This window comes from Talpa occidentalis, unplaced genomic scaffold (genome assembly GCF_014898055.3).
Source record: "Talpa occidentalis isolate TD23 unplaced genomic scaffold, MPIMG_talOcc4v2.1 talOcc4.12, whole genome shotgun sequence".
NCBI classification, from domain to species: Eukaryota; Metazoa; Chordata; class Mammalia; order Eulipotyphla; family Talpidae; genus Talpa; species Talpa occidentalis.
In genome coordinates, this window is record NW_023601212.1 from 22,458,681 (window position 1) to 22,474,526 (window position 15,846).

The following is a 15,846-nucleotide window of genomic DNA, read 5'->3' on the forward strand; positions in this document are numbered from 1 at the left end:
AGAAGGATTCAAGGAAGTGATTCAGACTCATTCTTCACATAAGAAAACTGAGGCTCATGAGTTTGTTGACTTTGCCAAGAGTCATATCCCTGAGTGAGAACCGACACCTGGTTCTTCGAAGTACAGATCTGCGCTTTCATGAGGCTCTGTCTCTGCCACATCTCTTGCTCATCTTCCGTGAGTCATGGAGCCCCGCAGACCAGGAATCCCTTCCATTCACTACTTCGTCCCCAGTGCTGAATGGTTGGAATGCTGTTTGTGGGTAGCATCCTACTCTGCACACATGCACGACATGTGCTCGAGGAAGGGAAAAATTCAGACCCTGGTATTTGAAGAGCTTGTAGTTAAATTGAAAAGTCAAGGCACACAGCCATAGAATCTGAAAACACACTGTGTAGCTGCACCTTAGATCAAGTTCTGGTTGTGTGGGGCTGAAACTCACGTGTAGTTCAAATCTGAATTGAACTAGGAATTGATTGAAGTGGGAATCCAGATGGCTTGGGAACCAGGACGTTCTGACTGCACACAGCTCGGCTAGACCCTGCATCTTTCTCATCCTTGGCTTAAAAAGTATAAGTTTTTTTTTTGTTTCTTTGTTGCTCTTTGGACATCTCCCATTCCTTCTCACTCCTCTTCCTGCCTTTTCTGGTCTCTTCCTTCTGTCCTTCCTCCTCCACAGTGTCTCATTTCTCAGCTCTAGCTTCCTTGCAGGACTGACTGGGTATCCTTTCTGTCTGGTCCATAGCCGGTTGACCTCAGATACATTTTTACAGAGAGGTGTGTGACCATTCCCCCCTCTGCCAGGTATATGGTGCTGGGCAGGGGAGTGAGGTGGGTCCCATGAGAGGCATGACTCACATCAGGTCATGGTGGAGGTGGGCAGGGCAGGCAGTCTAAACATGGGGAACATGAACCAGAAGCATCTCCTAGCAAGTGAAAATGAACCTGAGGAAAGGTAGCGAATTGCTGGGCTGCTGTGTGGCAGGCAGAGATCTGTAAGGCAGGGGCGGTAGAGACACTCAGGATGGTGAAGAGAATATTGGAGAAGAGCAAGAGCCGGCAAGGTCTTGAGTCTCCTGGAAAACACAAGAACCAGGTCAGCACAGGGAATGCTATTAAAGGTGGATATGATGGCTCAGACATGAAGCCTCTGGAGAAGTAGAGAAGGACCTCAGGACTAGCTGGCTGGGGTCAGCTGCTCAGCCCCATCAGGTGTGCTCTGGGGGAGACAGCATGGCGGTGTGGAGGAGCTCTGGGCTTTGAGTCAAGCTCTTGTTGGCCTTTGGTCTGCTTCAGTAACCTAAAACTCCATTTCCTCATCTATAAAATGAGGATAAATCCATTAGCTTCATCTACCTCAAAGGGTGACCAGGGAGAGCAAATGATGCAATGAGTGTGAAAAGACTTTCTGACTTGTTAAAGCTGGAGAAGGAAATAGCCTGTGAATGCATCCATTACAGAGATGTGAGACTGCTTTGACCTTCACCCTGAACCTTCCTTTAACTAGCAGAGGGGGATCTGCCCCAGAAGTAGCTGATCTCGTTTCTGGCTTGCTCCACAGGGTCTCCACAGAGCTGCGTTATCGGAAACAGCCCTGGGGGTTGGTGAAGTCTTTCATCGAGAAGAACTTCTGGAGTGGGCTGGAGGACTATTTCCGCCATCTAGGTAAGCACTGCCGTCACCATTACTGCTTGTGGGTTGGGCCGCAGAAGCCGGGTGGATGGTACAGCAGACACCATGCAGGGCACGGGAAACACGGACAACAGGAGAGAGACTGACACGGTGAAGGGGTCTCATGGGGTCCCAAAGTGTGCCCCAGGGATGGACACAAAATTCGGCATATATGAACATGTAGGTTTTTCAAGAGACCATGCCTCATAAAGGGGTCTGTCACCACTCCCTCCCCCACGTGAACTCCAGAGCTAGTCACTCTGGTGACCAGCAGAGAAGGAAATAGCCTGTGAATGCATCCATTAGGAAATGTGATGTGTCCCTAATTGTGTGACCCAGGTGCAGGTGTTGGAAACCTATGTTACCACAGACTGTTGACCAACCCAGATGAAGTGTTTGGGCTGGCCTGGGTGTCAGCAGTACTTACTGAGGCCCATTCACAACCCTGAGGGACCCATGTCCTTTCAGCCATCTTTCCAGGGTATAGTGTGGAAAGTGGTTCCCTTGGAGAAGGCTCAGCTAGGAGTAAACAGACCAGCTTCCGGAGTCCAGTGTGTTGGTTTGGAAGTCTAGGCCTCTGATGTGTGGCCTTTTGTTTCGGACAGAGAGCGAGCTGACCAAAACAGAAAGTACCTACCTGGCTGAGATGCACAGACAGTCTCCCAAAGAGAAGGCCAGCAAGCCTCCAACGGTGCGGAGGAGGAAGCGTCCCCATGCCCACCTGCGGGTCCCTCACCTGGAAGAGGTGATGAGCCCCGTCACCACACCCACTGATGAAGATGTGGGTCACAGGATTAAGCACGTGGCAGGTGTGTGCCAGATGGGGCAGGCAGTGTGACTTAGGCTTTTGGGACTGCAGGCCACAGCCAAGACACCCATCCAAAGTCATCTTGCTTCTTGGGTGGAACTGATTGTATATATAATTGGCACATGACTCACTAAATATGAGTTTTCACATTCTCTACCTGTTTTCCTTTGCCCTTTACGCTCTCAACCCCTGTTGAACCCTTCGGTTACCTTTCTTGTTTACCTTACCTTCAAGTCTGTCCCTCCATGATGTCTGTACTCCTTGGCTACCCGCGTTATCTCAAGTACATAACTCCCAAGTTCACGGGAGATGCCCCAGGGAGAAGCCGAAATTCAGACTCCAGAGGTTACCTCATAACACTAGGTCAGGGGATCCAAAGCAGCCACCCCTCTCTTGGGCCCACAGGCCCACCGAGGATGTGCCCACCAGGCAGTGGACTCCTGTGATCGGGGTCTTAGAGATCAGCTGAATCCAGTGTTTTTTCAACTGTGCTCTGCCGCCCCTGGGTGATTTTCAGAGCTTAATGGCAATAGGAGTGGAGGCAGAGGAAGAGAAGGAGCATTAAAGTTCCTCCCCCAGCTTCCACCAGAACATTCCCATGCATATGTTTCACTGAGAGGGTGTTTGACTAACACTATATTGGAATAATCGACTCGGAGAACTTTCAGCCCTTGCCCACCCTTTCATAGCCAGTTATGGATAAAGTCAGAGCTGAGTGCTGACTCGCTCTGCTTCCCTTCCACAGCTGCAGACAACTCGTCCCGCTCTGTGTGTCCTCGCTGCACAAACCTGTTTCCTCCTCTCTTCAGTGACTTTCTTCTTCACCTTGCCTGCCCAGCCAGTGACCTTGCCCTTGAGGAGCTTACCTTCCACTCCTGGAGTAGCTTTCATTTGATGATGTGACAGCACCATGAACAGTTCATCACTCCCTGAAGTTCTGCGCAACACCAGTGTCACATCAGCACTTGGGGATGCATGGGCCATGCTGATGAAGACCTTTTTCTTCTCCCCACAGGTTCCACGCAGACACGGCATATCCCCGAGGACGCCCCCAATGGTTTCCACCTGCAGAGTGTGTCCAAGCTGTTGCTGGTTATCAGCTGTGTGTAAGGAATCCAGGCTCTCTGCCGGCCCTGCCCTCACCGCCCTGCCCTCACCCTGCCCTCCTGCCTGCCACCTCCTACCCTCCAGGTCTCTTCAGGCCTGTGAGCATCTTTACCACTGCCTGGTTTTTTGTTTTTGTTTTCTTCATGCTCTGGTCTTCTCTCTGTATCAGTTGCTCTGGCTGTCATTTCTTGCCTTTCAGTTTCATTTTTTCCTCAGTTTTATTCAGACTTTACTCCATGCTAGGCCTTCAGCTTTCAGAAGAGAGTGCTGCTTGAAACCCCTGTGCCCTTCAGGAACTCAGCTTCAAGTGGGTAAGACAGGCAGGAAATTCAAAACCACAGCACTGGATACATTGCCCATAGGGGTGCCGCAGCGCCTTTCATGAGCCTGCCCTCACTATGAGAGACGCTCTGGCGCCGTCTGCTCCTGGCCCACAATTTGGCAGGGTGGTCAGACAAAACCAGTGCTTCCTGGAGAAGCATACGTTGATTTTATTACAAATAATTCAGAGTACATGCCGCAACTTTGTAAAACAGTAGACTTGATAACATGCACAGGAAAACACTAGGCTGAAGAGAAAAGAAGTTGAAAGAAATGCAGGGGTGAAGTGGGAGAGCACAGCTCTCTGAAGCCCCTAGTTAGCTCAGGATGATTGTAAACCTTTTTTTTTTTTTTAAAGATTTATTTATTCGTATAAGCACTGGGTACAGTCAGAAGTGCAGGAGGGTGAGAGAATTCACCAGAGCCAGAGTGGGAAGCAGAACAGGCAGACTGACAAAGTACACTGCTGAGGGGAGCAGCGGGTGGCAGGAGAGATCTGCGCACCATGTGGGACCCTCGCCGGCTGCCAGGGATTGAACCGGTGCTGCAGAGGCTGCAGGCAGCTTCGCAGCCCAGCACTCAACCGCTGCACCACCAGGGGAGGCCCAATTGTAAACCTTTTGGAGCAGGGAGCTGGTATGCTCACTACAGACAGCTCTTCTGCTTGGTCCAACCCTTCCTCAACAGGGATATGCTGAGAGAGGGAGAGGCCCAGGGGGTGAGGGGAGTGGAGTTGTCTAGATGCTGACTCTGACCAGCATCTCCCCACTCCCAGCCTCCAGGTCTTCATTAAAGCAGTTTTGGAGAGGCAAAAGTTGGGGCACAGCCTTGCCTTTACCAACCTCAGGAAACACTGAAGGAAGCCCTGGCATGACATGGTGGACTTGCATTAACAAAGAAAAAAATCAGTGTGACCACTAGGTGGTGACTGGACTAGAGGAGAAAGGACTAGGGCAGTGATGTGGTGGAGATGACTGTCGACTCAGGTGAGGAGGAGTTGAGAGGTCCTTGGAGGGAAGGACTGTCACTCATCTAGTGCTGGAGCAAAGGGAGATGAGTTACTGGTGGGAGAGTCCATGGTGGCTGTGTCATTTATAGAAGTCTGGAACTTGGGGAAAGATTGCCAGAGGAGATGCCGTCAGTTCCAGGTGTGTCTGAGTTGCCATAGGTGATCCAGGTGGAGGTGACAGATGGGTGTTGGTGGGTGTGGACCTGGAGCTAAGGAGAGAAGTGTGGGCTGCTGTTGCTCTGTTCATTATGGAAGCATTAAAGTCGTGGGTGTAGACAAGATCATCTGAGGTGAGAAGATCTTGTGAGGGGTTGGGGACCAGCCCCGGGAAAGGAGAGGGAGCTGTGAAGGATGCAAGGAGGACTCTTGCTGACCTCACTCAAGTGCGTGCCATGGAAGTAGAGGTATATTCTGCCTCTGGCGTAAGATGCCAAGATATTTTTACAAAATAAGACATTAAGGCAATTGTAAAGCCAATAAAACTCACATGGAACACCATAACTCATTGTGATTTTTACCACTGTTCTGTTCACACTAGCTCTCTGACATTGGGTTTGGCAGATAGAAAATTCCAGCCTCAGGGTCCTTCTATGCTTAAGCTCTTTTGTGTTTTGACAAAGAAAGAAGCCCTGCTCACTGAATCAGCCAAGGCACATGGTGCCAAGTCACTGCGGGGCATTGTTGGTTTGGGATAAGCAGACCTCATCATTCCACACTGCCTAGGGCTGGGCAGGGGTCTGCCCAGAGCGTGCCCCTGGGGCACATGGTGCAGGGCAGGTCCCCCTCCCTGACTGGCATGGTAATTGGGCTCAGACCACACCAACAGTGTGCAGGGGGGGGTCCCTTGACTTTCATTGGACATAGGATGGTCAACACAAACCCAAATGCAGGTGCTAAGATTGCACCCAGCATATGCTGAGAAGTGGGGGTGCTGGTAATTGTGTGTGCTGACGCTGTTAAAAGGCATTGTCAGTGAAATGCAGCAGATGGAGAGATACTTGTGAGCCCCGGGATCATGGCTGAGTAGCCCCAGAGAATGGCACCCAGAAAATGGCAGTTGCCAGTTTGAGGAACACTCCCTGCCATCCCAGAAACACAAGTGGGAGACACAGCATCAGACGCACAGGCGCTCACATCCTGAGAGTTGAAGGCACAGGAGGTTTCCCTTCTTTGTTGGTCTTTCCATCTTTGTGGTTTACCTTCATGTTTTCATCTCTTTTCCTGTGTGTGTCTCTACCCCCCTCCTTTATGGTAGGCACTGCTGAAGGGCCCCCCGTGTGCCCAGAGCTTTCACCCACACACACTTCTTCATGAGCCCTTAACCCAAGCTGGGTACCTATTAGCCTCTTGAGGAAGCTGGGTGTCAGCAAAGCTAGGAAACTTAACCACAGGACAAGAAACTCCTCGGTGCTGAGCCAGGATTTGTTCCCCATCCTGTCTGTTTCTGCACCCTGCTTTCCCCGTGTCCATCCCATGAGCTTCTGCTTTAAATGATCTTCAGGAAGCCCTGAGGCCAAGTGCATGTACCCAGCCTCTTGGGCAAGCTGCACCCCCTGCCGGTCCTGCGTTCTCCTTAAGTCCTCCCAGTCTCTGACCAGTTCTGGCTGATCCCTGGGAAACCTCCCTCAAACCTTGCGAGCCCTGCTAGACCATGGCAGCTGCAGCTCAGCTAATGTCTGGAAAGCGCCTGGACTGGGCTGGGAATGCACTAGAACTCCCCCTGCAGCTGCAGTTCTACCCTTCACTTGTGTCCTAAGGGTGGATTGGTAGGCGGAACTTAGCTTGACTTCTCACCCTTGAAACACTAGGTGTGTTTTCAGTTGCTTCCTCCTGCTCCTTCCCTGCTGGGTCTTCTGTCCGTTGTGTCTTTACTCCTAGCATTTCCTTTTCCCTGGCTCCGTTACAGGCAGCTTCCCCGTCCCCTGTTTTAGTCTGTTTCTAATCTCTGCCTCCTTCCCATTTTTTTCCTTGCTCCCATTAGGATCTGTTTCAGGTACTGGCTCTATGATTGCTCCTTTTATACCACCGCCCCCAACTCTTTTCCTCTCCATCTTACCTCTCTTACCCCAGGCACCCAGATTCTGGGTGACTTGTGTGTATGTCTCTTTTCTACTGGCTTCACCCGCCATGTGTCCTTGCGGCTCTCCTGCTATGACCCTCTTTCTCTGACCTCTCTCTCCTGCTGCATCTCTGGCTCACTGATTCTCACACCACAATGCTTCTGCTGACCCAGTGTCTAAACAGAGCAGCCTCTGAGCTGGGGGGTTCCCTGCCTCTTAAGGGGAGCATGCTCTCTCAGGTGGCGTCTCATTGCTATTGCTTTCTCCCTCTGTCTCCTTCATAGTCTGGTGCTGCTGGTCATCCTTAACATGATGCTCTTCTACAAACTCTGGATGTTGGAATACACCACCCAGACCCTCACTGCCTGGCAGGGTCTGAGGCTCCAAGAAAGGTAATCCTGGCTTCTTCCCCTTGGCACTCCCTCCCTCCCAGCCAGCACCCCTGCTGCCTTGGCACCTCCCTCCGTCTCCTTGCGACTGCCTTGCTACCCTTGGCTGTGGGATAACCCTTTGGGATGAGTCCATAGGCAGACTCTGAAAACTAGCCCTATAGTTTGGATCTGCTTCTGGCTGGGGGGACAGTGAGCTGAGGACAAAGCACTCTGATGTGACTCTCTGTCCTTTAGGGGTCTGGGAGCACAGGACAGTCCACTGAGCGTAACTCCAGCTGCCGGGGCACCCCTTCTTCTACCCCACAGGTTACCCCAGTCTCAGACAGAATGGGCCCAGCTCTTAGAGTCCCAACAAAAGTACCATGATACCGAGCTTCAAAAATGGAGGGAAATCATCAAATCCTCAGTGATGCTTCTTGACCAGGTGAGCTTCCCCACCTTCTCTTGCCCTCTTCCGGTCACGGGACTCTTTACCTGGCCTCTGAGCATGATCACAGCCCATCACCAGCTGCTGCACCTCATCCTCTGCTCCTTCTTCTGCTAGGCCATCTGTTCTCATTTTAAAGCCATCCTTGAATGTGCTGTTGGAAGCACAGGTGTAGTCCCCAAAATAATAACGATGAAGTAACACACTGGGTGTGCAGTGAGGATGCTCTTGGTGAGATGGAAGAACTTTTTTTCTTGGTAACCCATAGTCATCTGAGGGACATTTAATGACAGAATTTCCCTTTTTATAGAAATGTACCTTCCCTGAGGGAATGACTTTCTAATTCTTTTTCCTGTGTCTCCCCTGCTCCCCCGCCCTCAAAATGTTCTCCTCAACATGCAGCCTCCTTCCACTCTCCTCAGAGGCAGTACTGAGACTCTGGAAAGGTGGCTGTGTCTTCTTTTCATAACATCTTCCTTCTATAGTTGCCTGTGTTCCTTCAGATGTATCTATTTAAGAAAATTACCCTGGGGTAAAATCAACCATTAGCTTAGTTTTATTAGGGAAAGGTGTTTCTTCCTTCCCCCAGAAGAATCAAACATCTTAGAATAGCTCCCATGTGGTTACCAAGACAGCAGGAACCTACCTTTTCTGTGCAAGAAGATTAAGAAGATCGTAGCCCATGGATTTGTTCTGTTATCTTCAAATTCCTTTTCCAAAAGATGTATCACCCTGATGCTTTGCAGTCAGCCAGACCTAAGATGCATTCCTAACCCTGCCACTAACTAGTCCTGTGACCTTGAGCAAGAGATTTAATATTAGTGAGCTTCCATATCTTCCTTTCTAAAGTGGGAATCGTAATCTTTGCTTCAAGAAACTGCTGTCAGAATTTGATGGTACCTAGGAGACATTGATTAATATTAAATTTTATTGCCCTTCTTAGTTTGATCTTAACTTGAATCAAGGAGAGAGACTTTTTTTTGTTTGTTTTGCCAGAGGTGCAGGGGGTGAGAGGGTTCACCAGAGACAGATTGGGGAGCAGAACAGGCAGACTGACTGAAATACACTGCTGAGGGGAGCAGCGGGTGAGACAGGAGAGTCTGTTATGCCATGTTCCCTGGCCTGGGATTGAAATCAGACAGTAGAAGTGATAGCGCTGAGACTTAATCCCTAGGCCACCATGGAGGCCCCCATGGAGAGAGACTTTTAATGCAGCTCTCAGGATCCAGTTGAACATGTCTAGAGAATCACGGGTAGCCCTACCCATGTGTAAAGAGTGCAGTTTTTAACCCAAAGAGGGTAACTGGAACAGCGAGGAATTTGGACATCCTGTCAACTCAAGAAGGGCTGATGGAAAGGAAAGATCTGCTCAGGGGGAGGGGATTTGAGGTGGGGGAAGGACAGTACAATTGTCTTCAGATATTGAGGCCCAGGAGGTAGAAGAAGGGTTAGAGGAACAGTGAGAAGTCACAGATTGAATTAGGATGAGATGTTACAGGAATTAGATTTTGAGCCATAAATTAAAAGCATAACTACTTCTGGCTGGATCTGCCCCACACTGGAAAGGGCTACTTAGGAGAACGGAGACGCACTGAAAGTGTTCAGGGGGTGAAGTTAGATAAGGCACTGGATGAGCCAGTTCTCTTCCAACTCTAGAATTCTATTTCAGGGTGAGATCCCTTAAGTTGCCACTTGGGGGCTGTAAGATTTATAGCATGGTAGATTCTACAAGCATAGAGATAGGTGTTCTATTTCATTCCCTTCAAAAGTAACATAAAAGAAGAGTAATAGAAACCTCCTCCCCTGTTGAGCAGAGACTATAGAAGACAGAGAAGAAAGGTATAGGGTAGGCAGAGAGACCAGAGGTCCTCAAATCCATAATACTTCTCCCATGAAATGTTAACTGTGTTGTAACAGCGCCTTACTTGGGAGCAATACCTGTGTGTTGTGATAGCATGCCCACTTTAGGATTCTACCACTGGAACCCCCTTGTTTTAACTCCATTGCATGTCTTGATTATGTTAATGTGTCCATTTCTTTAAAGAGGGTACAGAATCCAATTAATGTTATTTCAGTGAGAGAGGTACAACTAGGAGCCTACTCAGTCCTCTACTGGCACCCAGGGCATACTAAGGAAGGGATAAGAGGGCCTCCCTGGTGGTGCAGGCTGTTGAGTGCCACACTGTAAAGCTGTCTGCAGCCTATGCAGCACGGGTTCCATCCCAGCCAGCCGGGGAGATTCCCATATGGTGCAGCAGACCTCTCCTGTCTTGCCCCCTGCTCCCCTCAGCAGTGTATTTCGTCAGTCTGCCTGTTCTGTTCCCTGCTCTTTCTCTGGTGAATCCTCTCACCCTCCCGCACTTCTGGCCTGTACCCTGGTTCTTGTAAAAATAAATAAATCTTAAGAAAAAAAAAGAAAAGGAAGGGCTAAGAGACAGTGCCAGTCCCAGCACACACGAAGCAAAGCCGCTGGAGATGCAAAGCAACATGAGCCCCAGTGAGTGGTCCACGAGAGGCCAGGAATTAGAGAGGTGCTGGAGGGCACACAAAGCTTGGGTTTGTCTTGGGTCTTAATAAATGGATGAGATTGGAATAGACGAGAGAGAAGTGTCTTCAGGATCAGGAGGGAAACCACACTGAATGAGTTGAAGACAAAAGACCATCTCTGGTAGCCCCTCAGTGCGGTGGATGCTTTGCGAGAACTCTTAATTCAGTGGAACCAGGCCCACAGTTCTTTGGGACACAGCAGACCTTCCCCTTGGGGCTCCAGTGCTAGATCAACCATCCCCTTTCTGCCTGGGACTGTGCCCCTGAAGAATTGCCCTTGTTTTAGGTGCCTGGCTCCCTGGAGCTCTCTGGCATGATCAGGGAGCCTTTGGTGGGTGTGGTAGGCACTGCGGGTTGAAGGGCACTGAGGCAGCAAACCTGTCTTACAGATGAAGGACTCACTCATCAACCTTCAGAATGGCATCAGGTCCCGTGACTACTCATCAGAAAGCGAAGAGAAGAGGAACCGCTATCACTGACAAGGCAGGAGCAGGGGTGGCTGCAAGAGGCCTGTGCAATACATGTACATAGACCATATAAATATATATAAATATATATATACAGAATATAAATATATATATATATTATATACAGATTTTAAACAGAGATAATGCCTATGTACCAGGGAGAAGGAGCGGGACCGCCCCCGTGCTGGTCGGTGGAGGGGCCGAGGAGGGCAGGGACCATCTCCCAGCACCGACCTCCCCTGACCCTCCTCCTCCCCCTCCTGTCATCCCCGCCCTTTCCCTCGCTGGCCATTCTTGGCTCTGAGAAGGGAAATGTTGTTGAGCCAAAGTTATGCCTGTGAAGACCCTGGGTCTTGAAAAGAAGCCTCAAGGGGGCATTGCTTCAGGTGCTTCATTCCCTAATAATCCCCTTCTGATTTGTCTCCCCAATGGAAGAGAATCTCCTCTTCCCGACCCCACGCCTCCAGATGTTCTCTTGTGAACAAGGAAGCATCAAGGGCAGGAGCCCCATCTAAACTCCACCAGACAGGCCGCCCCCTTCCTGTGGACCATCCCCCAAGAGTCGGGTGGAGAGGCTGGTGGGAAAGCTGGAAAGGCTGCGCTTGTGACTTTGTGTTTTGAAGCTGTAGGCTCCTGAGGTCTCGTATATGGGACGGTCTTCTCCATCACCCCCTTCTTCTCACCTGTGTAGGGGCTGGACCCAATAAGGGCTGGGAATTTCCTACTTGCCCTCCCCCTTTCTCTCTGGTCTTCTCCCAGGCTGGATCTGGGCGAAGTGTCACTTTTTAGTGCCTAAAGTCCTATTTTTCCTCTGTGCCCTAAGAGCACATTGTTTATTAGCCAGGGTGGAGCATTTTTGATCTTGTTAAACCTCTTTTCATGATTATAAGCAAGTCAGCTCTGGGGGCTCTGCATCCTTCACTTTGAGCTGCCAGCTTGATTTCCAGGTGAACCAGGGTGTCCTGGGAACTCTAGGGATTGAGAGAGTGGATGCCCAGGCAATGTGTGGATTGCAGGGTCTAAGCACAGAGTGCTGGGTGGACAGGGAGCATCAGGAATTGAGCACTTGGTTGGCTGCCCCGTCACTTACTCTCAGTGAAGGGCCAGCTTTCTTCAAGGACTGTCTGAGGCTCTTGGCTCTTAGAGGAAGTCTTAAGCCCTTGGAGGGAATGGATTTGGCAAAGGTACATGTGTTTGGGCAAGGAGAAGCCAGGTGGCGTTCTCTGCTGCCCCAAGCTGCCCTATTCCACGTCTCTAGTTTTTCAGACTTACAGTGGGAATTCTAGCAGAGGAGGCAAAGCCTCTCTCGCGTCTGACCCCAGAGTTAGGAGATGACTCAGGAGTAGAAAGAAGTCCTGGGTCTAGAAAGTGAATCATCCATTTTGGAGGTTAGCTCTGGGGAACTGAGCATTTGTCTCACCTCTTGGGGCCCTTCTGGGCACATCCATCATCCTTCATACACCAGTTCGATTTCTCCACAGAATGGCCCTGGAATCCTTGCCAGAGCATTCCAAAGGCTTCCCCACGCACAGCGCCTGGAGATTCTCCATCAGGAAAGCCAGTTTGGCAGGGAGAGCTCTCCCAGATTGCTTGGTCTTCTAGTGGGGCCTCTTGATAGAAGGTGCAGAAGGAAAGGAAAGTTATCAATGACCTACCCCAAAAGAACAAACTGTATTCTTCTCTTGAAATCGCTTCTCTTGCACATCTCACTTGGCAGTGAAAAGTTCTTGACTTTTTAGTCTAAGGATCCAGCCTTGTAGTTGCTCAAAGGCAGGAAGAGAGGACAAAAACCTACTGCCCAGGCCATTGCCCAGGGAGTAGAATAGCTGCTGGGTCAGCAAAAATTAATATCCCTCCCTTAGGAAATGAGAAGTAAGGAAATGCAGTTGAATGTCAACCTGGTGATGAGTACTTCTGCCTGTAGGCCAGTGGGTCACCACCACTCACTGTGGTTCTGGTATGAGGGTCAAGACTCACCAGCCAAAGGAGGAGTGGTGCACACTGCTAGAAATTTCCCTGCTGGTCTAGTAGCCTGAGGCCATAGTGGTTCCCCAACACCTTTGAAAGCAAAAAAGGCAAAACCACTAATTTATTCCATAGACAACTATTTATTTATTTAAATTATTAAGTTATTAAAGGTCCCATCCCTTGGGGATGGCTTTTTTTTTTTTTTTTTTTTTTTTTTCTTTTGCTTGGAGCAAAGTGATGTGTAACCCACGGGCCCAACTATGCAGAGTTGTTCTGTTTTCGTTTTTATTCTCAGGACCATTCACAGAGGGAGCAGGTAACTGGGAGGGGAAGATAATCATGTCTGAGGATGCCCTCATGCTTTCAGGTGATTTGAACCCAGGAAACAATGGGTGCACCTTGGGGGTGCCCCTCAGGCTGCCTGATGCCTAAGAATTATGGATCCCTTGTGGGCACTCTCTATTCAAATAGTTGTTTGATTTTCAAACCAAGGAAAAAACCCAACAGTACTATTCAGTCCCAGACAAAAGTGTTTTCTCCTTATTCAGTAATCTGCCAGAGAAGGGAGCTCAGCCTTGCAGGGAAACCCATAAATGACATGGTAACTCATGGTAACTGCAGCTGCCTGGCCTGGAGCTGTCTGCAAGGGCGCATCAGAACCACCACCTCTTAGGCTAGCTCTTTCCAGCAGGCTCTTTTGTTTTCTGTTTGTTCACCTAAGAACTCAAGTCACATAGGGGATTTTTCTGTGAGGATTCATGTGGCAAAACATTGATGAGTTTATACTCCATTTGAAATAATTTACAAAGTTTCTAACCAGGTAAAGAACAGCTTACAGGGTTTAAACTTCCACTTACAGTGGAGTAATTGAGAAGGTGGCCTTGGAGAGGTCAGTCATGTCTACAGCTCTCAGTTGTCCACTGGGGCAGGGGAGTGGGGATGAGGACGAGGAAGGGAGATCAGACTCATTCAGTATTAACCTAGAAAGGCATTTCTTCCTTCAGTTGGCTCGTCTTAGTTTGGGAAGAGACCGTCATTTGGATCTTTTCTGAACTAGGAGGATAATGGCAAGAAAGGCACCATCTTGGACTGAGCCATCTTTCATCCTTGGCTAAGAAGCCTTTCATCTATCTGTCCATCCTTCTTCCTTGCTAGAGGTAGCAGTGGAGAGAAGTCATTTCTGGTTCTAGCATGTCTTTTGGCTCAGTCAAAACCTTGATGGGGTTGGAAATAGGTGTGAAACCTTAGCTACCATCTTGATTTGCCTTAGAGCAGGGATTACAGGGAGAGGGGAGAACCAGGAAACCACAGGAGGAATGCTTTGCTAGATGTAGATTCTCCCCATCTCCCTATGCCCCACCCAAGCTTGGACTATGTCTAATACATTCACAGGCACCATCTCTAGACTGAAATCTTAGAGGCAGAACTAGAGGAAGAATCTTTTTAGGCCATCTGTGGACTCAGAAGGATACTTTCTGTGCCATACTCTACTGCTTCCTTAGCTCTGCAGGGCAGCCAAAGCCAGCCCTTCCTCTTGGACCCCCCCCCACTCCCCCGCAGGAGAAATAGCACTGTTCTCTCTCCCTGGGTGGCAGGACTGTGGTCTCCCTGCCACATCCCTGACTCCACCTGCCCATACCAGTAGGACACTTGAGCACTTCTCTTCCTAGTTCTCTCTCCCCCCGCCCCTGTCTCTAGGCTGTGGGACAATCACCCCACTCACCACTTGACATTCTTGGCCCTCATCCCCAAACCTCCAGCAGGCTGACCCCACTCCTCTCCACCTCTGTTTTCTTCCAGAAGATGTGTTTTGGGTCCGGGCGGAGCGTTTTTCTGGAAGGCCACCTTTTAATGTCCCTGCTTTTCTGTGGAGCAGGAATTTGCACACGGTGTAGAGAGACCCCCTTCCCACCTCTCTGCCCGGCCTCGTTACCTCACTCCTGCTCCGACCATGGCTGTGACGGGCCCAGCCAGCTCCCTGTTTTGGTGTTCTATGTGACCACTCAGGGGTCTTGGGCATTGTTTTCTATTGTGACTTGAGGTCCTCAGCAGGCCTGGGAGCCCGGATTTGGAGCCCTGGCCACTGGGGAGAAGCACCTGGCCTGCCAAGAGGAGCTGATGCCAGACGATCTACGCAACATGTGAAGGCGGAAAGAACATTGTCATCTCTGCCCTTTGGTCTCCCTTGCTTCTCTCGGCACAATGAGACACTGCAGAAGCAAAATGGTGGCCTCTGCTCCAGGCAAGACAGCTGGCTCTGTCTGGAATGTTGGCCCTGGGCTTGGGTGCCATGTGCTGAGATCGCATCGTCAAAGCAACCATTTTTGCCAACAATAGTGTGTGGCTCCCCACGCCTCCCCTTCCTGCACTCTAGGGCCAGACCACTCTCTGCATGGACCAGACCATCTTCCCAAACCCATGGTGCTTCCCCCCTTCCCCACTCAACCTAGACCCCGAGGTGGGGAGGGATGGGCCAGAGGCCATAGTGGTCCCTGGGCAATCCTGACATGGGGTGGAGTGGGGTGAGGCATAAGGAGGAGCCCCAAATCTGCACTGGGCCATCAATGGGAAGGAACACAGGTTGACTGCAGTTGAGTTGTCTGGCCATCTGTGTTGGGAACTGTAACTGTCCTCTGCCTGGCGCTGTGCGCAAGGTCTGGAAACTTACTGCTAGTACCTAGAAACATACAAGGCTTCCCAGCCAAATCTTTAATGTAAGTAGCTAGACCCACGGAAGTACAGTATGAATTAAAAGAAAAAGTATTGAACTACAAATAATAAATGGTGTGTGTGTTTATTGCTTGAATCATCAGTGCTCACCCCAAATGTTTCTGGTCTTCCCAGATGTGTACCACGCTTATCCATGTACTCACGGACATCCTGAAATCTAAGACCTCCTTGCGGGGGAGGCAGAGGGCGACAGCCTGAAGTGGAATAGATTTGGAATTAGACTGAGGGCAAAGGTTAGCATCACTGCTTACCAGCTGTGTGATCATGGGCCCATTCATCACTCCCAGCCTGTTTTTTTTTAGAGATATTTAAAAAAAAAAAAAAAATCTGTGAATATGG

At 49.9% G+C, this 15,846-nt stretch overlaps 1 protein-coding gene across 11 annotated transcripts in view; it reads left to right on the forward strand.

Annotated features, from left to right (window-relative positions):
- GRAMD1B (GRAM domain containing 1B) overlaps window positions 1–15,790 on the forward strand; it is a 231,355-nt gene extending 215,565 nt beyond the window's left edge. For 8 of the 11 annotated variants that reach the window (XM_054693161.1, XM_037505488.2, XM_037505478.2 and 5 more), the window contains 6 exons: window positions 1,562–1,665; window positions 2,277–2,480; window positions 3,495–3,585; window positions 7,261–7,368; window positions 7,675–7,792; window positions 10,732–15,790. In XM_054693161.1, the coding sequence (XP_054549136.1) occupies window positions 1,562–1,665; window positions 2,277–2,480; window positions 3,495–3,585; window positions 7,261–7,368; window positions 7,675–7,792; window positions 10,732–10,821 (715 nt within the window). In that variant the 3' untranslated portion in view covers window positions 10,822–15,790. The remainder of the gene's footprint in view (window positions 1–1,561; window positions 1,666–2,276; window positions 2,481–3,494; window positions 3,586–7,260; window positions 7,369–7,674; window positions 7,793–10,731) is intronic. The other 3 variants (XM_037505479.2, XM_054693160.1, XM_037505480.2) reach the window with 3 other exon arrangements.
- Window positions 15,791–15,846: the final 56 nt, after the last annotated feature.